This window comes from Scomber scombrus, chromosome 1 (assembly GCF_963691925.1).
Source record: "Scomber scombrus chromosome 1, fScoSco1.1, whole genome shotgun sequence".
Lineage (NCBI taxonomy): Eukaryota > Metazoa > Chordata > Actinopteri > Scombriformes > Scombridae > Scomber > Scomber scombrus.
In genome coordinates, this window is record NC_084970.1 from 2,895,144 (window position 1) to 2,919,867 (window position 24,724).

Here is a 24,724-nt window from a genome sequence, read left to right on the forward strand (position 1 = left end):
GTGAACACAATAATACCAAATAGCAGTGACTACTTTTCTCCATTTAAATAGGCTGAAAGACGTGTATTATGGGTAACTGTTTAGTGGGTTTATATGGTTTTGATGATTGAATAGATTTTTAACTGCCAGGTTCATTGTAATATCGGGGTGAGAGCAACACTAACAATGACCAAGGAGACTCAGATGCAAATCGTTGTAGACGAGCAGATTTACTGAAGCTTAAGCCACAGATAAAATACTAAAAGTCCAAATAATAGGATCAAGGAAGGTTAAAAAGTCCAGGATAAAATTAGGGGTTTAAAATAAATCATATATAAATAATAAAATAATGGTCTCTTTCCGGCTGCAGGACGCTCCACTCGTGTAATCTTTGCTTCCTCTGCAGCTCCGGAGGTCACACACACCTGGTAAGCCAGGCACCTGTTAAAAACAGAGAAGGCCACCAGTGTCAAACTTATAAAACACGGGTTGTGATAAAAACTAAGGATAGCTGGCGTCGGATCGTCCTGCTGCTAGCCGTGACTCACTATGTCCTTGCAATAAAAACCATAAAACACAGTAACAATCCACAATAAAATCATAACTTAATTAAAACTCAAACGAATAAAAGATATAAAAACATGCAACACAAAATACTAGGGATGCTCAATATTGACTTTTCTGCCTTTTGGTCAATTAAAAAATATGAATAAAATAATGCTTTTCTGCACTTTTGCAGCGATTACTCTCAAGATGTTCTTATTGAGACTTTTTGTCAGGTTTCCCGACACATGTTCTGAAACTGGAGTGGTGGTAAGATTATTTATTTTGATTGTTAAAAAATTTAAAAAAAGATATGTTTGAAAAATAATCCTTGAGGCACATGAGGGATATTAGTCTGTATGTTATACAGTTGGTTTGACATCATTCACTCAAATGGTTGAAGCACATAATAGTTTTGTATTTTGAATGTCAAATGAATGTTGAATATTAAACTAACTTAATGTCGCTTGACAATCTGTACCTTTCGTATAGGATGTCATCAGGGACATCAAGAGGATTACATCTATCCCTAAAAACTCTTTCTCTCCTAAACGCTCTGTGAACTAATGTCAACAGGATCTTCTATGAATGGGCCTATTCCAAGAGAACTGATTGGTTAGGAGGCGTTGGCTTTATACTCGTTGATCTCTTATCCAGAACATAACCTGAAAATCCAGCTTCGTAGTACAGGCCTGTGGTCTATATGTTTATTTATTTTGGTTTATAACTTATTTTGATGTGAAGACGTTTATGTTTAACATATGTTGAATGTTGACACTTACTTTTAAAGCACTTATATATAGAAAAGGGACTTTATATATGGAGGATGGATTGTAGAACTGAACCATTAATGGGTGAATTGTAACCTAATTGTGAGGACAGTGAAGATTCACACTACTAAGGTTTTTGTTGCAGGTAATGAGAAGATAGCTGGCTTCCTGCTGCAGAATGGTGCAGGCTTCTCCTCATACACCCTGATGGACCATCCAGCCTTCAGCAAACACCTCCTCAGACTCAAACTAGAGGAAACCCCCAATGCAGAAGGAGAGCAGGTGTGTCTTCCGGAAACAAAAATAAAAGATTTCGTGTTTCTAAATCAATCAAGAAAAGAATTTGCACTAATGAAAGTCTTCACCAGGCTGTATATTCCATGTGCAAATACTCCCTTTCTTTTCAGCTTTGTATTTAGTTCATTCATTAGTGTAGTCACATTAACAGCAAATGCAAGATCTACCATCCAGTCTGCATCTGAGAGCTGTGGAATGTCCTTCCCTTTGTTCTCACACAACTCTCAAATCTCTGCTCTCTGGTCTCACACTCTTGTAAGCACTTTGCTCATTCTGAGCCATCTGACAGCTGTGTGGTAGCCTATGTCACCATGTTCAGTCTCATGCTCCTCCAAAAGTGCAACAAACTGTCTGTGATTCAACTATTTCAGTTACAACATCAATAAAATGATTTAATTTTTAGCACTTACACAAGACCTCCTGATGTATATTACAATGCAAATACACCGATCTTGTATCTGCTTCAAAAGTCCAACATTTCATCCTGTCAGATTTGGACAACCATCAGTTTTAACACCTGTTTGTCCCATTTTAGTCCCGCTTTTCCAGGCATGCATTTACCTCGGTGAACAAGTCACTCCAAGTTGTCGTCCTTTTCATTAACTGCATCGCTGCCAGCTCCTCCGTAATCGCAAAGTCTTTCGTTATCCCTACGTACGAAGATGAGTAACTGGGCTTTGTCACAGACATCACAGCTCTCCTCCAAAGCCAAGGAGAAAAAAACTAAATTGTCCTCTTTTTTTGTTTTCCAACTGAAGCTCCAGATTTCCAGCAATGTCCTTGATCCTTCTTTGTTGCGGTTCACCTTGAGAAGGACATTCTCAAATACTTCTTTTTTCTCAGGGCATATAGTAATTGCTGCAGAGTACACCAAACAGTCTTTGATAAATTCCCCATCAGAGAATGGCTGCTTCATCCCTGGATGTGTAAAGCTTGGTTAAAAAGTCCTTGTACTGTATTTACACTTCATTTTTAATTCATTCAGGGACAGCCAGATCTGGCTTATCCCAAACTGTTATGAGTTAGTATACTGGTCCAGTTAGTATACTGGTCCAGTTAGTATACTGGTCCAGTTAGTATACTGGTCCAGTTCAGTTAAGCAAAACATTACTGGTAGTTAGCCTACCATTAACCCAACACACTGCTTCAGGTGTGATATGTGTTTTTTGATTGTGTTTCAAATACAATTAAATTGAAAGTATCACACTGTATTTTTATCCTGGGTGAATCTATGTTGTTCTCTGCCTCTTCCATGATATCATGCACTGTTTTTGTACAGGCTGTCAGTGTGTATTGGAGCAATCTGCAGCTGCCCTGGTTAGAACTGGACTGGTTCATGGATGTCTTCTCACAAATCACCCACTTGGATCTGTCATCCAACAACCTGGCTGCTCTTCCCTCTGTGGTGCCCTGGGGTCTCATCCGCCTTCAGTTTCTTGATCTTTCTAACAACCTGCTGAAAGTGCTGCCAGCTGCTCACAACTCCCAGGAGGTCATCTGCTCCAGGTATGCATGTCAGGAGGGATGTCTGGCCCACAATCTCTGATGATCTGATTTCACAAATGTATGCACGTATTTGTTGCTATTGTTATTATCCTTGGGTTAAATGGCGCATTTAAAGGAATGCTACATATATTCTGCCTTACAAAGTCAGATGTGAATCGATATCAGATTCAGCTGTGTGTTTATTGTGCGGATAGTTCTGAGGACTTTTGCCTTGTAGCCTGCTTTAGCACAAAATCTGGCAATAGAGAGAAACTGGTAGCTTGGCCATTGAAATGTCAGTCTGTGTAACTCATTCAAGAGATGTGTGCTTGTATTGTTCTCTATTGTAACATGTTTCAGTGATTTTAACAAGTATAGTTGTAGAACACACACTGAATGCGTGACATAGGCCTGAGTGCTTTTTTTAAATGAATATGATGCAGACTCTCAGCCTCCCTCTTTCCTGTGCTTTAGGTTACAGAAGGTTAATCTGTCTCAGAACCAGCTCACCAGTCTGCCACCCGCGCTTCTCCACCTGACAAATATCCAGAGACTTTCTGCTGCCAAGAACCAGCTCACAGACCTGTTTGACATCCCCACCAGTATGTCCCAACTCCACTGTGTGTGTGTGTGTGTGTGTGTGTGTGTGTGTAATTTAGTTTAATTTAATTTAATTGTATGATAAAGATTTATATTTAGATAATTGTAAATGAGGTGGCATCACATTGGTAAGGACTGTGGTAACTCTCCCCATACCCCAAATATACAAACAAACACAGACACACATTTCATTTTAGCATCAATGAATAGTCAACCAGAGATGACAGCAATGCTACTTGTGCCAGATGCAGGATAACTGGTGCCCTCATTTCCTATCATTTTGTGTCTAAGTGACTAATGGGGACAACAATTTTTGAAATTGGTTCAGTATTGAACGAGATTGCTTCAGCAGGCAGCCATGAAATGCCCTTCAATGTAATCCCTTAGCAATAGTCAATGTACATCCACTAAAAGTAATTTTTTTTCCATTTACAGGCTCAGATTGTATGTGACTACATTATGGAAAGGGCCATACAGATGAAATGTTTTTCTTAATCTTTCTTTTCATCAGGTCTGTTTATGTCTCCACTTCTCGCTCAATGAGAAGTCTCATTCTGAAATCTCTCAAGAGTTGAGTTGTTGTTGAAATCTGCTAAATGTTCAGCTATGACTTTGAACATATTTTAAATGACACTAAACTATGCTTTCTGTACCCCACCACACCAAAGTCCTCCTGTCACTCACCTCTCATACCTGAATTTTGAGCTGATTTCAACAACAACTCAAATCTCACCACATTTCAGAACAAGACTTCTCCTTGAGTGAGACTTGGATAGAAATAAACAGACCTGACGAAAAGAAAGATGAAGAAAAACATTTAAAAACATCTTGTTTTTGTCCGTATGGACTTTTCCATAATGTTGTCAGACACTTAACAACAATCTGGGCCTGTCAGTGGCAAAAACAAGCACTTTTAGTGGGCATGCATTTATGCAACGCTATTAGCAAATACATGTTAGTCATATTATCCTGCATGACTGGTAGAATACAGTTTTGAAATGAAGGTGAGGTGAGTTCCAGTTGAGGAACTGTCTCCAGCTGCCTACAGTCTGACTGAATAAAGAACATCTAAGACTCTTGAAAGTCCTCAAACTTCTGTGTCCTGCTTCTAGAGAACACTGATTACCATATTTTACAGATAACAAGGCCTTCTTAAAAATTCACAGTGAAGACAAAAATAAGGAGAATGTATAAAAAGATACTTTACAACAGGTTGACTGGGCATGCTTAAGCCTTCTTTGCTTTGAATTTGTATGAAACAGCTGGCAGCCTTCAGTATACCAGTATCCCTACCAGTTCAAAACCCAAAGACAATTATACTTTTTCAATTACTATATAAAACATATATAACAGGTCTTATTTAGACTTTTGTTGTGTTCTTTCATTCCATTTTTTCAGCTACTAACTGGATTGGCCTTCGCAAGCTGGAGGAGCTGGATGTCTCTGATAACTGTCTGACCAGTCTGCCCACCGCTATCATGCACTGTTTGAAATCCCTGAGCTTCCTCAATGTATGCAGGAACAAACTAAGCACCTTCCCTGACCCCTGGGCCTGTCCACTGGTAAGAAACCAGACTGACAAAATGCCGCAATGACTGCTGGTTTCAGAGGATTTCTCTTTGAATCATACTGTTGTTCATATTTGATATTCGATGTATTACTCAAAGGAGTTCACTTGATGGCTTCATTTTCATAGAATTGTATAACAGTGAACTTTATTTCCCATTAATTTGAAGCCCATGAACTACTTCCTTGCAGACATTTAAATGGATACACCAAGCCATGGGCTCCAACTGTTTTATCATGGTCACATTGTCATGTTAAGATATGTTATGGTGTGAATGCTTGTGTCATATGTCAGGCTTAATCATTTTATTGCATTCCACGAGATCCCAAGTCTTTTATTATTGTTGCTGTTATGGGTTCTTTAAAAGATAATGCTGATGACACCTTACATTTTTCTTTTTGTCAACAAACCCCATGTTCAGACCCAAACTTACAATGAACTGATCTACTAATAAGTTGTGTGTGTATCCAAAGCCAAAGAGATACGTAAATCCAATGATACATCTTATTCCTCTGTGCCATAGACCTAAGTTTTTAATGACTTTACCCACATAATAAGACAAATGGATTCCTTTATTTTCCCTACTGCAGAAGCAATGCAGAGCTTCTTCAAATGTGATTGAGAGTCTTCCAAAAACCATCTCCATCTTCTGGAGGACTCAGCTGCAGGAGGTGGACTTCTCTGACAACAGTCTGAAGGAGCTGCCCTCGTATATATTTGAACTAGAGGTAGGAACCATCATCTGGACCTGTTTGTCATTCTACATCTGTAGGTGTTATGACAGAATTGTATCAAGTCTATCTCAGCTCACAGGCTGTGATGTCTTTAGTAGCCTCTAGATGGCAATGCTGCTGTATTCGGGCGGATGAGTGACTTCACATTCTTTTCTGCAGTCTTGGTAGATATATACAGGTGCATCTCAATAAATTAGAATATCGTGGAAAAGTTCATTTATTTCCGTAATTCAATTTAAAAAGTGAAACTCATATACTATATGGATTCATTACACACAAAGTGAAATATTTCAAGCCTTTATTTGTTTAAATCTTGATGATTATGGCTTACAGCTAATGAAAACCCCAAATTCAGTATCTCAAAAAATTAGAATATTAAATAAGACCAATAAAAAAACAAGGATTTTTAATGCAGGTATGTCACCCTTCTGAAAAGTATGTTCATGTATATGTACTCAGTACTTGGTTGGGTCTCCTTTCGCATGAATTACTGCATCAATGCGGCGTGGCATGGAGGCTATCAGCCTGTGGCACTGCTGAGGTGTTATGGAAGCCCAAGTTGCTTCGATAGTGGCCTTCAGCTCCTCTGCATTGTAGGTTCTTTATGTCTCTCATCTTCCTCTTGACAATACCCCATAGATTCTCTATGGGGTTCCGGTCAGGCGAGTTTGCTGGCCAATCAAGCATTGTAATTCCATGTTCATTAAACCAGGTATTGGTACTTTTGGCAGTGTGGGCAGGTGCCAAATCTTGTTGGAAAATGAAATAAGCATCCCCATAAAGCATGTCAGCAGAAGGCATCATGAAGTGCTCTAAAACTTCCTGATAGACGGCTGCGTTGACTCTGGACTTGATAAAACACAGTGGACCAACACCAGCAGATGACATGGCTCCACCAATCATCACTGACTGTGGAAACTTCACACTGGACTTAAAGCAACTTGGATTCTGTGCCTCTCCTCTCTTCTTCCAGACCCTGGGACCTTGATTTCCAATTTACTTTCATCTGAAAAGAGGACTTTGTACCACTGGGCAACAGACCAGTTCTTTTTCTCCTTAGCCCAGGTAAGACGCTTCTGACGTTGTCTCTGGTTCAGGAGTGGCTTGACACAACAGTGCGACAGTTGTAACCCATGTCCTGGATACGTCTGTATGTGGTGGCTCTTAATGCACTCCAGTTTCAGTCCACTCCTTGCGGTTCTCCCTGTTGCTTTTGCACCTTTTCCTACCACACTTTTTCCTTCCACTCAACTTTCTATGAATATTCTTGGATACAGCACTCTGTGAACACCCAGCTTCTTTAGCAATGACTTTTTGAGGCTTACCCTCCTTTTGGATGGTGTCAATGACTGTCTTCTGGACAACTGTCTTCCCCATGATTGTGAAGTCCACTGAACCAGACTGAGAGATCATCTAAAGGCTTTTGAGCTAATTAGCTGATTAGAATATGACACTGTGAATCTACATTATTGAACTTTTTTTACAATATTATAATTTTCTGAGACACAGAATTTTGGGTTTTCATTAGCTGTTAGCTATAAGCATCAAGATTAAAACAAATAAAGGCTTGCAATATTTCAGTTGGGTGTGATGAAGCTATATAATATATGAGTTTCACTTTTTAAACTGAATTACTGAAATTAATTAACTTTTCCACAATATTCTAATTTATTGAGATGCACCTTAATTTTTCTTACAATTGTAAAATGTTTATATAGTCACTTATACTTTGGTTATACTATACTCCCTTTGTAGCTTGTGCTCGAGAAATCTCGATAGAGCAGATTGTTAGGTCAACTGTACAGAACCGCTTGGCTTGGCTGCAGATTGTTTAGCTTTAAGGCTGCTAGAAACCGTATTTTCTTATATTTGACACCACGCCAGTAGCCTTTTCTCACTACTATAGTGGTGTAGAGGAGCACGCAGAATCAGACAGAAAAAGGCAGCTAACACAACAATTGTTTTGGAGCTTCTTCACAGGAAAGCTTCCCAGTGATACAGTTAGCCAGCTAATCTCTGTATTCTTTCAGAGGAAAATATGTGTGTTTCATATTATCTCCACTCATTTTACCATTAGGCTTTGACCTCATTGAGATTGTGTGGGAATCACATCGCAACACTCCCTGCACCCAGTAAGTGGAATTGCTCTCGGCTCAGGACTCTCGACCTTTCAAGGAACCAGCTGGGCAGGTAGGCCCACACTCATATACACTTTCAAAGTACGTGTGTACACATACAGTTCAATAAATATAATGTGTGAAAAAACATTATGCAGTTTTAATATCACAGCATGTCTGTCTCTATGATACTCTATGATATACATCAAATAGTTTGCCAATTTGTATTAAGAGTTGAAGTGGTCCATTCATTGCAGGATTCACAATAAGTAGGACTTAGTAATGTATCTCTGCTGGATGTTTCTCTGATATCCAATATGCCAATATTTTCCAACTTATTTTGGCTGATTGCCGATACCAATATATGTGTCAATGACATGACACTAATTTGTGTCCATATGGTTAAGTAAAATTTAAAAGCATTAAAATTTGAAAATAAATGTATGAATAACTAATGCTATTTTAGACCCAGTATAACATTTCTGCTTTTACTCCATTTTGGGAGAATATATTAGAAGATTATGGCAAAGTTTTGTAACTATAAAACTTTTGTACCAAATATTTAAACTTGCTTAAAAAGCCTCAAATGTTCAATAAAACCACACATAACACCACATCGACTAGTTTGGCATGATCTTACATTATAACTCTTTCATATTAAATAAAGGTAATGGAATACAATTGTTCCAAATGTTACATTTAATCTGGGGAATCATGTCAGGTCAAGTAAACCACATGAAGTGTCAAGTAGTGTAACCACAGTTTAAGAGGCCATTTTGTTAAAATTAATGAAGAAGGCCACATAACAGGAAGTGGTTTTACAGAGAAGTACCCCTGATCACAACTGCTACATGACAAGGTTAGAAGCTCTAAACAATTACTCATAAACTGACGTTTCTAGCACTTGGTCAGGTTTGTTCAATTTACATGTCAAATGGTATGACCACTATGAAAAACATAGATAATTCATAATAATGATAAATATGAATACTTACTTTAAAAATGACGTTTGAAATATTGAGACCATGTTACATAGGTGTTCATGGAAAAAATGTCAAATTTGATTATACATTTAAATGTCAAATGGTGTTACTGCTTATACTCCTATTAAAAACCTTTCTGTTAGATGCGAATTTTCTGAATCAATTTTTTTTTTTTTGCAATATCAGTAGTTTATGATGCTAATTTTGTTAGATATCAGTAGTTTATGATGCTAATTGTGTTAGAAATCAGTAGTTTATGAACACGTATAGTAGCTTTAAAATACCTACAAATACAATCATTAATTTAAAGGAGCAATGTAACTCAAACATTAAAATTCAAACATCAAGGTTACTGAGTCCCTCAGATCATGACAACTATATTTTCACTGTCATTAATGTTTCCAAAATTTGGGATATTTTCTTTTAGTTTAGTGAAGAAGGTTTGTCTTAAATTGTCAATTTTGTGAAATGTTCTTTTTATAGCGTAGATTGCCCTGCAGGCCTTTTCCTTTAGTGCATTCACTGCCATGCAGAAAGTCCTTGATACAGTATTGATTAGACCAAGGTAAGTATACTGCATCATGTGCTCTAGGGCATTGCTGCCTTAGCTGAACATGAATCTGTGTTCCTGACACCTGGGCTTTTTTTGGAAGATCATAACTTTGGCCTTTTTTGGATTTACTGCCAGGGCCTAGGACTGGCAGTACTGCACCAGCTGATCAAAGAGCTGCTGCAGCCCCTGTTCTGAGGGTAACATTAGCATCAGGCCATCAGCAAAGAGCAGGAATTTGACCTCTGTTTCTTGGAGTCATGCACTCTTTCAGCCGAGGTGTTTCCTATCTGTGCATCTGAATACAGCAGCTCTTCCAGAGAATGTTTCACTCTGACAGTCCCGGGGCCTCCTTCACAGGCTCCACTTCACTCAGTTGCCTGAAAGACCCGCTGCTTCTTCCCAATTTAAACTGAATAACAAATCAGGTCTCAGTGCACCAGTTCGATCCACATAGAGAGCGTGGCTAGTTTGGAGGCTAGTGGAGGCTAGCTGGCTGTGCTTCCCTGCAGTAATGCTGCGGCTAATGCTTTGCAGACCATCAGAGTAAAACATTCTGGTGGCAAGCACAGCCAGGCAGGGGCAAATAATAATAATATGTTCATTTGGAGCTAATGACAATATTTAATTTTAAAGCCTTAATTGACCATTGCTAATTGTATCTCCAATAAATGTTCTATATCACAGTATACATTATGTAAATATGACAATGCAGAATTACACTTACTATGATATTTTATCTCATACTAATAATTTTTTATAAGAACTGACATATTTTGAGATTTCTGGAGACATTTTAATCATATTATTAACAAATTTACAATCAACACACTTTTTAGTGGTTGCAGAGTTTTTAGTGGATAAATGTTGAATATTTCATGTTACCTGACATAATCTTTATTTACAATTGTGGCTTTTAGAACAGAGGAAGGGCTGAAATCCAGGAGACTGGCTTTCCTGACAACATGGAACAGGAGGGACCCAGACCCAGGTAGCACCTCTTTACATACTATTCATAATAATTTGAGTCTCACTATAAGTAGACATAAAGTTGCTATCACGATTTGTGTCCTTTCCACTATTTGCATGGACTCACAGCCAACCAATGCCATTTCGCCTCCTAAGTACTATGTAAGCACACAATCATTGCACTTTCATGACTTTTATTTGCCAGAGTATGCGTCTATGCACATACATGGATTTATAAGGGTGTGTGATGTATGCTGTGACTCACATGCTGATTTTGAGTATGTTGTATTTAATAATTGAAAACTTTTAAAACATATTTGTGTAAAAATCTAATCATTTAGATGTCGAAGAGTGGTGGCGACAAAATGTTGCTGCTCTGAGCATTAAAGAAAGTGTGACTACTTTGTTGTATAATTTTTCATTTGTCTCACACCAACTAAATAGGAGTTGTTGCGACTACTCTATGCATGATTATACACAAACAGACGTGGCAGGATCTGTAATAATAATAAACAGATGTTCTTTGTTTCTCTTTCACATAGGAACACATGGTTCCAATGCACAAACATGATTTCTATGGCTATCATTAAGCATTTGAACCTTTTACATATTCACAAAAGCATTTTCATATACATAGAATAATTTCCCTCACAATATGGATGTCAGAAATGTCACATTCAATACAAGAACAAGTGAATGATGATATAGGATTTATCATTCCTCCTCAATATTTGGAAATGTTTCAAGTGTTTGCACACCATTACATCTTCAAACACTTGAAACATTTCCAAATATTCCAATATACAAAAATACTTCAAATTTGACCAATTACTACTTTTTCCATACACAAAAAAAACCCTGTTCAGAACCACTGTTAGGAGCTCGGTTTGGAATAAAGCCAAAACTTGACATCAACAATGCAAATTACTTGTAGATATAGACTGCCTGGCCAAAAAATAAGTTGCCACCAAAAAAAAAGGTCGCACACTCTAATATTTTGTTGGACCGCCTTTAGCTTTGATTACGGCACACATTCGCTGTGGCATTGTTTCGATAAGCTTCTGCAATGTCACAAGATTTATTTCCAAGATCTTGTATTGATGATGGGAGAGTCGGATCACTGCGCAAAGCCTTCTGTAGCACATCCCAAAGATTCTTAATGGGGTTAAGTTCTGGACTCTGTGGTGGCCAATCCATGTGTGAAAATGATGTCTCATGCTCCCTGAACCACTCTTTCGCAATTTGAGCCCGATGAATCCTGTGTGACCTTTTTTTTTTTTGGCCAGGAAGTGTATTAACGCCTGAGACACTGTGTTTTCCCTGGAAATAGACACAGCTCCATCCCAGCCTCTACATGGCTGCCAAGGCATATAAACAAAACAGACCATTTGTAACCTTCCCCCTAAACTGAACCATCACTGACCCTGTTCCATAAACTAACCTTTTGATTTATCTAGTTTGTTAGAAATAAATACAGCCTCGGAAGAACTTCTACCCAAAAGGGGAAATTTACTCAAATTAATTAAACTGCCTACTGGTGAGCAATCTGCCACCATCTACTGAATATTAAAAGCATTGTAACCTCTTACAGTTACCTTGAAAAATCTCACTTAGTGAACTACTAAGAATTGTTTTAATCCACTGGCTCCAGTAACGTAATTCTGATTCATATGATATAATCAACTTAATGTGAGTTGACTGAACAGTCAATCCTGCTGACAGATACATGTCCTGTCCGGTACTGTCTATCCTGATGTAATGAATACAATGCGTATTGATTCAATATAAAACTATTTTGTGACTTGCTTTATTTCATGAGTGTTGCATAATGTTCTACATGCTGTTTCAGAGGAACTTCATACTGTCAGGAATGTAATTCCATAAAGGTTGCTGCTTACTTGTTATTTTTTCTTTGGAAATGTTTGGCACTAACATAGGTCCATATTCCAGTTCCATTATTATTTCAATAAACTGTCCAGTGACTTGCTGTGTGTTTGAGTACATGCTCTGACCCCTGCGTGGCTCTGTCTTGGCAGTGTGTCCCATAGAGTTTCCCATCATTCTGCGGGATTCACTGGAAGTGCTTTTCTTGAATGACAACCAGCTTGAGTGTGTTCCCCAGTCAGTGTGTGTTCTGCATAGCCTCACAGAGTTCTACCTCTCCAAGTAAGTCCCTCTCAGTCCTCCCCCTGTTACATTAATGATTCTGTCCTTTTGGAAGAAAACACTTATTGGTTATTGGTTTGTTGCACTGGCTAAAGGATTTTTATTTAGTGACACAATAAAGAGTAAAAATTCAAAAGACAGTTTGACTTCTGAAAAGAACAAATTTGAACTAAAGTAGTTCAGCCACCCATGTACCACTGGGAAACACTGCTGGGTATGGGGTCAGTCTTCCTGCTGCAGCTGTTTGCAGCTGTTTTATACAAGGAGCAAATTGCTCCGCTCTCAGAGTTATTTAATTGTTCAGGAAGTCATGGATCCTCATTTTCCAGTTGCTGCCAAAGTGTTTTTGGCAGCACATCCGAGTAGGGTGCTGAAAAAAAGTGGGGTTTGGGGACTTGTGGGCCTCTTTCTATGATGATCACAAGATCTAATTAGTTGTATTTATTAAAATGAGAAACCATTTGAATAAGTTATTTAAAACTGACAAAGCTATTTGGATGGTAGATAGCTTTTCACATCCTGTCTATAATGTGAGTCATTGACCTATGCCGCCCCCCCCCCCCCCCCCCCCCCCCCTTCTGGAAACAGTAATCCTGGAATCCGGGAGCTCCCAGCAGAGCTCGGTCAACTCTCCAACCTGTGGCAGCTGGACATTGAAGACCTCCCCATTACCAATGTCCCCCAGGAAGTAAGAAAAGAAGGTACTGTATCGTCAAACAGTCCTTAAAGTCTCCCTCTACTGAAAGTAATACATTTTCGATTGTATGTTATTGGGAAAATATGGTACACCAATTACTTCAGTAATTGGTATTGTTTAAACCATACTATTTACTAAGACGTTCTTGTTTAAGTTTTTAACACTAATTTTCTCACTTTCATGCTCTGTGTGGTTTCAAGAGACACAGAGGGGGAAGTCAGGAATGTGCAGTGTCTTTTAATTTATGACGGCGGTCTGTGTGACTCTGATCTGATGGAAGAAGTCTCTCCGATAAGTTATGACGTCCAAAGGAGACACCAAAATCTGTCTTATGTTACTTTTATGTAGTTCTTGTCACTTTTGGTTGCTCCATGGAATGTTAAGGCACCTTCGTTTGTCCAAGAGAGAGACCATGTTAGTCTCTATATCAAACCTGGTCATCTCAGGGTCAAAGGTGACCCTGACCAGATGATGTTCTGAGCCGTACTGATGCTGTGTCCGCTACACAGTGAAGTAAAAGTCAAGTAAAAAGTACTTGGGTAAATGTAGCTGTATTTGGTTTGTTGCAATGGGGGCACCTGTCTGTATATTATTGGTAACAGGTGCTGTAATTTCCAAGTTCTTCAAAAACAAATGTTGACCTTTCTGGTTCGTCAGGTCCTGCATCTGTCCTGGCTTTCCTCCGGGCGCACCTTCGAAAGGCAGAGCCCTGTAAACTACTGAAGATGCTTGTCATTGGTCCACCAAGGCAGGGGAAGACTGCCCTTCTGGAGACTCTACAGACTGGAAGGGCATCCCCCTTCACCCCAGCAGAATGCAGCATCTCTACCTCGACCTGGGAGCTGGACAAACCCAGCGGAGGCAAAAACAATGTGAGGGAAAACACACTGAGTACATATACTGTGCATTCAGTTTCCATAAACTCGGATAGATTTAAAACCATAGAGGTAGTTTTTTTCAAGATTTCCAATTCATAAAATAGAGTTCCCTTACAAATTAAAAAGGGAATGGTATTGTATTTATCTGTATGGTAACTAGTAACTATAGTCCTGCTCCAAAAGACTGCTTAATTTATTTAGTCCTATGATTTATGTGACTTTCTAATTCAGAAATGAAATATACTGTACTGAAAGCATTTCCAGCTGAAGTCAAAATTAGTCATCTGTTTTGGCAACAAAAATTATGTCAAATGGATTTTGACAGTGCACATCTGTGGATAGCAATGTAAGTCTGACTGTCCATCACTTTGGTGCAGCTGTGGCTCAGGAGGTAGAGCAGTCGTCCACCAATCAGAAGATCAGCGGTTTGATTTCCCAGCTCCTCCAGTCCACATGTCAATGTGTCCTTGGGCAAGATACTTAACCTCAAATTGCTACAGATGGCTGCGCCAACGGTGTGTGAATGGTTAGTCTCCCTCCTGATGAGCAGGTTGGCACCCTGTGTGGTAGCTCCTGCCATCAGTGTATGAATGTGTGTAAATGGATGAATGTGACATGTAGTGTTAAATCGCTTGTGTGGTCAAAAAGACTAGAAAAGCACTATATAAGCACAGTCCATTTACCATATACTATTGGATGGATTGCCCTTGTATTTAGTACAAACATGTATGGTCCCTAGACGATGAAACTTAGTAACTTCAGTGACCCCCAGACTTTTCACTAGAGCCACTACAAGGTTGACATTTGGGGGTTTGTGTGTCTATCGAATGGACTGCCATGACATTTGGAACACACATTCATATTCCACTCAGGATGCATTGCACCTTTTTAATCTTTTCATCTAGGACTATCATATGGTCAACGTGTTAATCTGTGTAAAACATTGGTGTACAACCAATAACATTCCCATCAGCCTCAACTGTACTTTGTGTAATTTTGTGTAATTACACTACACAGCCTGCAAACTCAGCCAACTATCCTCATTTTCCTCTTGTCGCACTATGCCTTCACTGGACCCAATACCGTCCCAGCAAAGGTGAAAACTACAGACCAGTTTCACTGTTGCTCTTCTTATCAAAAATACACAAGTGTGCAGTCTTTAATCAAGAGTCTGAATTCCTTTCTGACAACAACTTGTACAATTCAATCAGTCTGGCTTTAAGCAGGGTCACTCTACCGAGACTGCAATTCTGTTGATAATGGAATGACTGCATTCAGCTAGAGCTGCTGGTCAGTCTTCAGCTCTACTGCTGCTAGATGTTTCAGCTGACATTTTGACATCGTTAAACACCAAATCTTCCTCTTCACACTCACTAAGCTTGGTATCTCAGGATCTACGGACATCTTTTAGAGTGTCTTGGAGATAAGTGTCCAACCCGTACAGCTTAGCCACACGGGTCTGACTTGATGCAATCATCCGCTCCCATGGTTTCTCATACCATTTTTATATGTGGGTCTTGTCTCGAATCTCAACATGCCTTGCTGATGTCTTGGCATGGATGAAACAATGCTACCTTCAACTTAACCACTCTAGCGACCCTTCCTCATACCGTCCCATTGCCCTCCTTTGCTGTGATCTTAAGTTGTTTACTAAAATCTTCGCAAACAGACTTAATAAATGTATTGCAGATATTATCCACGAAGACCAGACTGGATTTATCCCAGGTAGATTTTCGTTTTTTAATGTTAGGCGTCTGCTGAATAGTATGTACACTAAATTTAGCAAAGATTCTAAAATTGCCGTTCTCGCCCTTGATGCTCAAAAGGCTTTTGTACGCCTGTAGTCTAATATTTATCATTAATATTGATATTTTTATTATTTTTATTGAAATAATAGTATGAAATGAGAAATGGTCCTTCAGTGGGAGGGGCCAGGTTAGTGTTTGTCAGCTGAACCAACAGACTGAACTAACAGGACCACCAAGCTGCAATATAAATACATTATGTGTAACTTATAAGTAAAAAAATATGCATTTGTTTGTTAGCAGTGGTGTTGAAAAATAATAATAACACCTTTTAGCATATTAACTAACCAATACTGGCGTATGCATGATGACCTACAGTATGCGTATGCATTCAGACCTACAGAACCCACAATACAATTTAACTACTGGTAGTTCAGTTGAGCTGCGAGTGATATCACTTTATCAATTAGTCAGATTTCATGCAGCACCTTTTTTTTCATATGCAGTAGTACTCGTGATATGACAAAGGCCTGGAATTCACCTATAACCCAAGAACCCCTTGCATTGAAGGTATATGTCTATTTATATTCTCTTGGGTATAGTTATCCAAGTGTTTAGATAAAAGATAGACAGGGGATTATTATTATTTTTTTATTTCTGATTCATCACTTTCCAGCCTTTGCTTTTTGGCTCAGCTCTGTTCTTATTTCACACAGAAGGACTCGGTGGTATTCAACGTGTGGGACATCGGAGGTCAAGCCAGCATGTCCACAGTGAATCAGTGTTTCTTCACTGATAAGGCCCTGTACATGGTGATCTGGAACCTGGCTCTGGGAGAGGAGGCTGTGGCCAACCTGCAGACATGGCTGCTCAACATAGAGGTAACATGTAGCTCACTCAAACACACTTCTGTAGACTCACTGAGAGCCAGTAGGAGGGAGGAGTAATCTGTTTTAAAGGGGCAATAACATTCCCTTTGCTTTATGCCGATGAGTGTGGTCAGATTCCTGTTTTTGATGTTAGCCCCTGATTTGATTCTGGCACTAATGCTAAAATCTGTACAGTGTTAAGGATTGACACATCTAACAAATTGCATATTGGCTAAAACACATTTTTTGGTTCATCACATGTTGATGGCTCAACCATGACCAAGTGAGACATTGGGCCCCATCATGCGACGTATGTGTCTTTATTAGTTTCAGACTGACGCAGTTGTCTAAATAGCAAATGCTCTTGCACCGGTCTGTGCGCCCATGGGCGTGTTGGTCTCAAAATGAGGTGTGTTCAGGCACATTGGTGGCGTGTTGCTATTTTAAGGCAGAGGAAAGTGATTGCGCCACTGACCCAAAAAAAACAGGTCTGAAGTCACTGGAGCATATTGTCACTGTTATTTTAAGCGCTCATTATCAAGATTTTAATAGGCCGGTGCACAATGAATGTACACTCTGCGTGTTACACACACAGGGACAGGCAGCGGCACACTAACATACAAAAAAATAAGCCTATTACATCAACATATTAAAAAAATGAATCTCAAATTGGTTAGTCATAATATTTATCAGATTTAATTCATTGTAAAAAATAAGAGATTGAATGAGAATGAGCCTTCCACTATTGTGTATGTTTGTTAGTGGGGGGGTCAGCACCTTGGAGAGAGCTGCTGCAGACAGTCCTAACAACTGTATGAAGGGTTAACATGATAAAAACAGTTTTTAACAATATTTAACACATATTTTTGAGATGACATTGATCAGGTTTACATACTTTCAACAATTAAAACCCTGATGAGTTTACCTGTTACTCCATGACTGAACAAAACCGTTTTAAAGAGAACTAAAACTGTAATTAAAAAATAAACAAACAAAAACAAAACACCACAATGTCTGTGTGGTGCAGCTGCATGCACAGTGACCTGACGGAGAAGCCGTGAAAATATGCAGCACAGAGTGAGTTGTTGGTGTTTTTGTGGAGAATGGATCTCAGAACAACGTCTGCTTCTGGAGGAAAGACGCTCTGCTTCCACTTAATGATTTCATCAACAAGAAAATCATCTGAACATCTGTGGTTAAAACATCTGTATTAATCTGTTAATGAATGTGGGTGATTCTAAGAGAGTCTGTTATCCTCCGCTGGTTATACTGTAGGACTGATATGTTGATAAATCTAAAGCCTCTGAGATGCTGCACAGAGCACAGTGACATTACACACAGCTGTTCACTGTTTATTAAATCAGCTGATGACACCAGGCTGCTGCAGTATAACCACACACACCTCTACACTCATCAGACTGGTCAGTTATAACTCCATATTCTACATTTTTATGAATGATACGTCGGGTTAGCAGCTCATCAGCCAACTTTCTTTTCAGCCAAAGTAACTCATGTTTTATTCTTGAAACACATTGCTTGGCAAATGCGCCGTTATAATAGCAATCCACCAAAGTGACAGCGCTCCTGGCTTTTAAAGGAAATGGGAGATGACACTCTGATTGGTTTACCGCGTGCTATGCCCAAAACACATCTATGATTAATGAGGGGACTTAAGTCCAATCCTTTTGGACCATGTGCCCTGGTGCATTGACCTTTTTTCTGCCGTTAAAATAGCAAAAGTGGATTTGGACACGCCCCAAAGGCACTTGCGACACACGATTCACACCATGCGCTATAGATTGTTAAAATGGGGCCCACCTGCTTCCAAGGTGAAGAATGAAGTTTCCAGCTCATGATATGCAAAGTTGACCATCAATACATATTCAATAAACACGTGTTTTGTGGCCCATAGGCGCGAGCACCCAACTCTGCAGTGATAGTTGTGGGAACACATCTGGATCTCATTGACAGCAAGTTTCGCAATGAGAGACTGGCCACACTAAGAGCTTACATCCTGGCTCTTTGTCGGTCGCCGTCAGGGGCTCGAGCCACTGGCTACCCTGACATCACCTGGAAACACCTGTAGTAAGCACATATTTTTCATTTTATTGTTTATTTGTTTGTTGATAAAAAATCAGCTGCACTGTATACCTACACCTTATTCCAACTGTAGCAGTGGCACTGGTATCAGCCTTACAGAACATCTGTTATTTTAACCATCAAGTGTATTCACGTGTGTGTGTGTCTTGGTACTCAGTGAAGTGTCCTGTAAGACCCTGGAGGGTTTGGATGGACTGAAGAAGCTAATCTACCAGGTGGCTCTTTCCATGAAAGACAGCAGCAGCAGCTCCAGCTGTGGAAGTAAACTGCTGGGCAGACTGGTGAGTGAGGCAGTGTGCTAGGTGTGTGTGTGTGTCTGTGTGTCTGTGTGTGTGTGTGTGTGGCTCATGAAAAAAGAAATAGATCTGGTCAACAAAGCATTTTTAAAACAATCCATTCAATAAAGCTTGAAAGAGTTTAATAAGCATCAGATGTGAGAGAAGTGTCTCAACTCACAATAGGTACTTTTTACCATTTACTTTAATTTATTTATCAGTGGAATATGTACAATATGTACATTGCAGGCAAGGCAAAAATAAAAAGAACTGCAGAAAAACAATACTGAAAAAAACTGAAGAAATACACAGCATCAGTACAGCTCAGAACATCATCTGATCAGAGTCACCTTTGACCCTGAGATGAGTAAATTGGACCAGGTTTGATATAGAGACTGGCACAGTCTCTCTCTTGGACAAAAAAACCCCCATAACATTCCACGAAGACACCCAAAGTGGCAGAACTACATAAAAAAATTATATAACACAGATGTTGGTGTCTCCTTTGGACGTCAGAACTTATCCAGAAACTTCATTCCCCTTTTATACCATTAGATTGGAGTCATACAGACCACCGTCATAAATTAAAAGACACTACACCAGCCATAAAGCATAGAGACATTGCACATTCCTGAGTTCCCCCTCTGTGTGTCTTGAAACAACACCACAGAGTGTGAAAGAGAAAATTATACAATACATCTTGGTCAATAGTATGGTTTTAAACACAATATCAATTACTTATATCAGTATCAATTACCTTAAGAAAACTTCCATTATTGTATTTATTACAGCCATCACAGATAAATGGGTATTTGAAGAACTGTCATTATACTTTCTCCTTTCATAAAAATAAATGTTGGTATTAGAATGTTAACTTAATGTGAGAAAATATTATGTGACCCACATGACAGAGTGAGTTCCAGAATGAGAGATAAAAAAGGGAGAGAAACGGTTTAGACTATTGTCAATTTGTTTTCGCCCAGAGTGATGAGTATCACCTGGAGGGGAGGATCTTTGATATCTTGGAGGGGATTGACGGGCCAGTGTGACCAATCAGTGACTATTTGATGCAGAGAGTTCCGCCCCCTGCTCCTGTCTTGTGAGTGCGCGGCTGTATTTCTTTCATTCTTCTGGTCTGTATGGAAAGAGGAGTAATAGTGAACGGTTACGACAAATTTGATGACAAAAACAGAAGAAATTGAAGACATAAGGCTTATGCCACGTTACATTGAAGTCCACTTTGAGTCCGGTACTAGTGAAGTACTGTTAAAAACGGTCATTAGCATAGTAGCTAGCTGCGACGCGAGTAGCTCGAGCTAATAGCCATTGGCTTTGACTGTGACTATGTGCCTCCTTCGCGCGCTTTGCCCATACAGCTCCATGGAGCAGAAACTTTGTTTTTTTTCTGAGCACTGCCATTTTGTGTCAGTGCGCCCAGCCTGTAACGTGATATCGGTCAGGGTTTTTTTCTTGTTGTTGTTTTTTTTTTTTCTTGGATTTGGATCTGGATCTTGGAAGTTTTGCGGTAAAAAGCTGGAAATTAGATCCTCAAAGTTAGGGTGACCAGACATCCCCGATTTCCGGGGACAGTCCCCGTTTTGGGTGACAAGTCCCTGATTTTGACACTGAATGGGGGAAAAATGCCTGCAGCCATTTAACGCATCGCCAGAGAAGACGTCGTATGACGTACAGACGTTTTCAGGACGTACGACCAGACGCAGCGGCATCAACAACAACAACAACAGAGGCAGCAAAAAGGAGGCAAAAGAAGACCAGCGGCCGCGATAAATGGTATGTTGTGTATGAACTTATTTATTGTGTGTGTGTGTGTGTGTAGTGATGTAACGTTAAAGTAAGTATGATTGTTTATCTGAACTGAAGACCTAACGTGACTTTATAAAAGTCAGTGAAAGTTAACATTATGACAATGTTTTCATATCTGTCATTAGTGAAGCTGTAACGTTAACGTTAGCATGAGATTACCAGGTGATGACATTGTATGTGGCTCTGTTTTGGAAGAGGGGGAGGTGGAAGACTGTTTTGGTAACATGATTTTCCTGTAGGCATAGGGACCTGAGGCTCTGTTAAAAATAAAACATTAATTAATAATAAGTCAATGGTTGATAGTTGTGTGTGTTGGGCTAACTGCTGTATTTTGTGTCCGGCTGTGTGGGTAACCAATGACTGTAGTAGTTATAAATGCAGACCATCTGATTAGCTGGTGCCCTGAGTCACTGTTTTGTATGTCACTGTTGTTAGTGAAGGTGTAACTTGTTATATTAGATTACCATGAGATTACAATAGTATCTCTATATTCTCTATTAGGGAGAAGACAAGTATAGGAGAGACTGATAGTAAAGAGTGAAGGAGAGAAGAGGAAAAGAGCAGGAGAACAGTGTGGAAAGGCAGAAATAAAGAAGTAAATAACAGAGTGATGAGTGACTTTTGTGGGTGCACTTTATAAATGTAGGTTTTGATTTTAATACAGTAGTAAACTATTACTATTGGCTCTGTTCTTGCAGTTTTTCTCATGTTCTCCTCTGCTCTTATTCTACCCAGGCTCCTGAGGCGGAGGTGGATGAATGAGGGGATCACAGTAATGTCACCCATTTTTTTGATTGCCACCTTTTGTGTCATAAATATCAGTTCAGTATTCAGTTGTGAGTAGAAACTTTTGACCAAAAAATCCATCCTAACTCAAACTAACAAGACTAAGATATTTTTGTCTTCCTCAGTGGATGGATGGTTGGTGATGTCACCCATTTGTTCTATGTTTGATTGCAACCTTTTGTGTACAGCCTTCTTACTAGAGATGTACTTTCTTGTTGTGACTTTTTTGTACTATTTGGGCCAGGCCCAGAGTTTCCAGTGGCACACATTATGTGATCCACTTACATCTTTTTATGCGTTTTGACTTGGTAATTATTATTAATTACATCTTGCTGATATTTACTAGCTACTGGTCTGGCAGCTGTCTTTGCACATGACACTTAACTTTGGAAGAGAGATGTCATGTATTATTCTATAATTGTGTTTTTGACACTGCTGTGCGCTACTGATACATGATATTTGTGGGTGCTGATATTTTAATTTATTAACCTGGTCCTTTTGTGTAATAAAAGCTGATGAAAATACATGAAAAAGTACTTTTTTATAGTAGTATTTTTTATTTCATAATGATAATATTTAATGATTTTTCACCGCCGCATTGAAAATGTCCCCGATTTTCATTTCAGAAATCTGGTCACCTTACTCAAAGTAGCTTTGATGAGTCTGATTGGCTGACACACAAGCCCTCCCCAGGGACAAAAACCAGCTGCACCCATCTGAAACCAGCTTTTGTTTCATCTCTTTACCCTTTATTCATTCTTCTTTCTGTCACAGCTACGTTCAGACCAAGCGCGATGACGCGCAACAAGATTACATGTCAAGTCAATGCAAACACGCGATTAGATGCGAATTCGCGACGGGCGACACGATACACGCGGAAAACGCTCGTGTCAACGCGGAAGTTGAAAATGTTGAACTTTTGCGGCGACATCGCTTGACGCCGCGCCGCGATAGCCTATCACCGTTGAGATTCTCCCGACGTCATGACGTATAGCCCAGCTGGCTTTCCCTTATAACGTTTTTTAAGGAAGAAAAAAAACACACAGCTGACTCTCCCGGCATAGATTCAGCAGTTAATTTACGTGTGTTTCTGTCAGTTGATGTGTGTCGCAGGAAATGGAAGAGCCTCAGGAGCCTCAGGGACACATATGAGAGAAAATAGTAAGTGATCTCAGCCATGGTTGATGATTGAAGAAGCAATGTTGTTGTTGTTATCTAGTGAAAATGGGCGGGCTCGCTACACACGCAATGACGCAAATTTTACATTATGGTCACGCGTCGAAACTCGAACGTAGCATTATTCTTTACCTTATCTTATTTTGCGCACCAATATTTATTCTTAACTAAGTTTTTGTAATCTTGTATTTTTTGTCAGCAAACATACAGAGGAAAGGCCTTGAAAGTAGGCATTTTTGAGGATTTTGAGGTGTGGCCAACGCTGAGATCTCTCCAGAAAGTTATCAAACAGTGAACTAGTCAAATTAGACTCTATCCTCCATCTGTCATCAACCTAAGAGAGCTTTTCGGCAGATAAATGTCTGTCAATCCTACGACTTATCATAATTGAGAGGGCCAAAGTCTGCAGGTAGACCAGGCAGTCTGACAGGAGACCAGGCGACTTGGACCATCCGATGCATGCTCTCTGAGTTCTTCCACTTGGTGTGCGTACACGTGGTTCTGAAAGACGGACAGCTGAGGCCCTCCATGGATAAAAGTAGGATCCAAATATTGCATTAATCAAGGGTTGATGTCAGATCGAGTAATTGAAATTTTCTTTAAAAGTAACTCTTATAAGTTTCATCATTCACCATTATCTTTCATTCGAGCCACTATATTGAGTAACATCATGACAGTTCAAAATGAATTACAAAATATACTAAAACAACATCCACCCGCCTCCTTTTAGCAAGATTAAATCCTGCTTCATCAACAAAGATGCGTTCATGAAGAGTATCTCATGGAGTATCCCTCTGGTTGGGAAATATTATGTAACAGTGTCATCACTGCACTTTATTATGTAGCTTGTGACAGTCAGTGTACTCATTAATCGTAAAGAAATGTTACAGTAGTTCCTAGTGTAGGTTCTGGAGCGATTTGGTCAAAAGACAAAAGAATTAGTTTAGATTATGAACCTGTCAAAATGATCAGGATTGACTGACTTTTCACCGTTGTCCCCTCCACCAGATCCCCAGAAGCTACCTGACACTTCAAGAAGCAGTGCTTGCAGAGAAGCAGAGACGAGATGCTGATGGAGAGGTCAAATACCTGACCAATGCCCAACTAGATCACATCTTTGAGCAGAACCCAGGAAGTGACATTAGAGATTATGAGGACCTGCAGACTGGTACTGTGACTTATTCAAACATGTAAAATATAATGTGTATAATGTAATTTAGTGTATCGTTTTTTATCGTTAAGACCATACAACGAAATTTGGAGTGCTACCCTTATAGGTTGCCGCATTCAGACATATTCCACACATTAATAAATGATAAATAAAAACAAAAAGTTAATGTAGCAGTTAGGAGTGTAACAAATAACCTCTCTTGTGTTTGCTCAAGCACTTATGACATTACAAAATGAGACAAGGGATGTCTTGAAATGATATTATATTATAATCTTCTACCTCAGTAGCATGCTCATTGTGCTCATGCCTACACAGAACTCTCTCAAAATGTTTTATTTCTTTCACCTCCTCTACTAGTTTCTTTGACTTTAATTTGTGCCAATTGTGAAGATTGAATGTTTGTTTTCATTGTCAGGGGGCTTTGCAAAGTTCTCAAAGTCCAA

At 39.4% G+C, this 24,724-nt stretch overlaps 1 protein-coding gene across 2 annotated transcripts in view; it reads left to right on the forward strand.

Annotated features, from left to right (window-relative positions):
* The window catches only part of lrrk1 (leucine-rich repeat kinase 1), an 80,080-nt gene that overhangs the window by 17,827 nt on the left and 37,529 nt on the right, over positions 1-24,724 (forward strand). For both annotated transcript variants that reach the window (XM_062419038.1, XM_062419046.1), the window contains 14 exons: positions 1,438-1,574; positions 2,869-3,095; positions 3,549-3,676; positions 5,073-5,236; positions 5,832-5,969; positions 8,053-8,165; positions 10,546-10,616; positions 12,631-12,760; positions 13,349-13,461; positions 14,115-14,329; positions 16,797-16,961; positions 18,862-19,034; positions 19,207-19,330; positions 24,119-24,278. In XM_062419038.1, the coding sequence (XP_062275022.1) occupies positions 1,438-1,574; positions 2,869-3,095; positions 3,549-3,676; positions 5,073-5,236; positions 5,832-5,969; positions 8,053-8,165; positions 10,546-10,616; positions 12,631-12,760; positions 13,349-13,461; positions 14,115-14,329; positions 16,797-16,961; positions 18,862-19,034; positions 19,207-19,330; positions 24,119-24,278 (2,058 nt within the window). The remainder of the gene's footprint in view (positions 1-1,437; positions 1,575-2,868; positions 3,096-3,548; positions 3,677-5,072; positions 5,237-5,831; positions 5,970-8,052; positions 8,166-10,545; positions 10,617-12,630; positions 12,761-13,348; positions 13,462-14,114; positions 14,330-16,796; positions 16,962-18,861; positions 19,035-19,206; positions 19,331-24,118; positions 24,279-24,724) is intronic.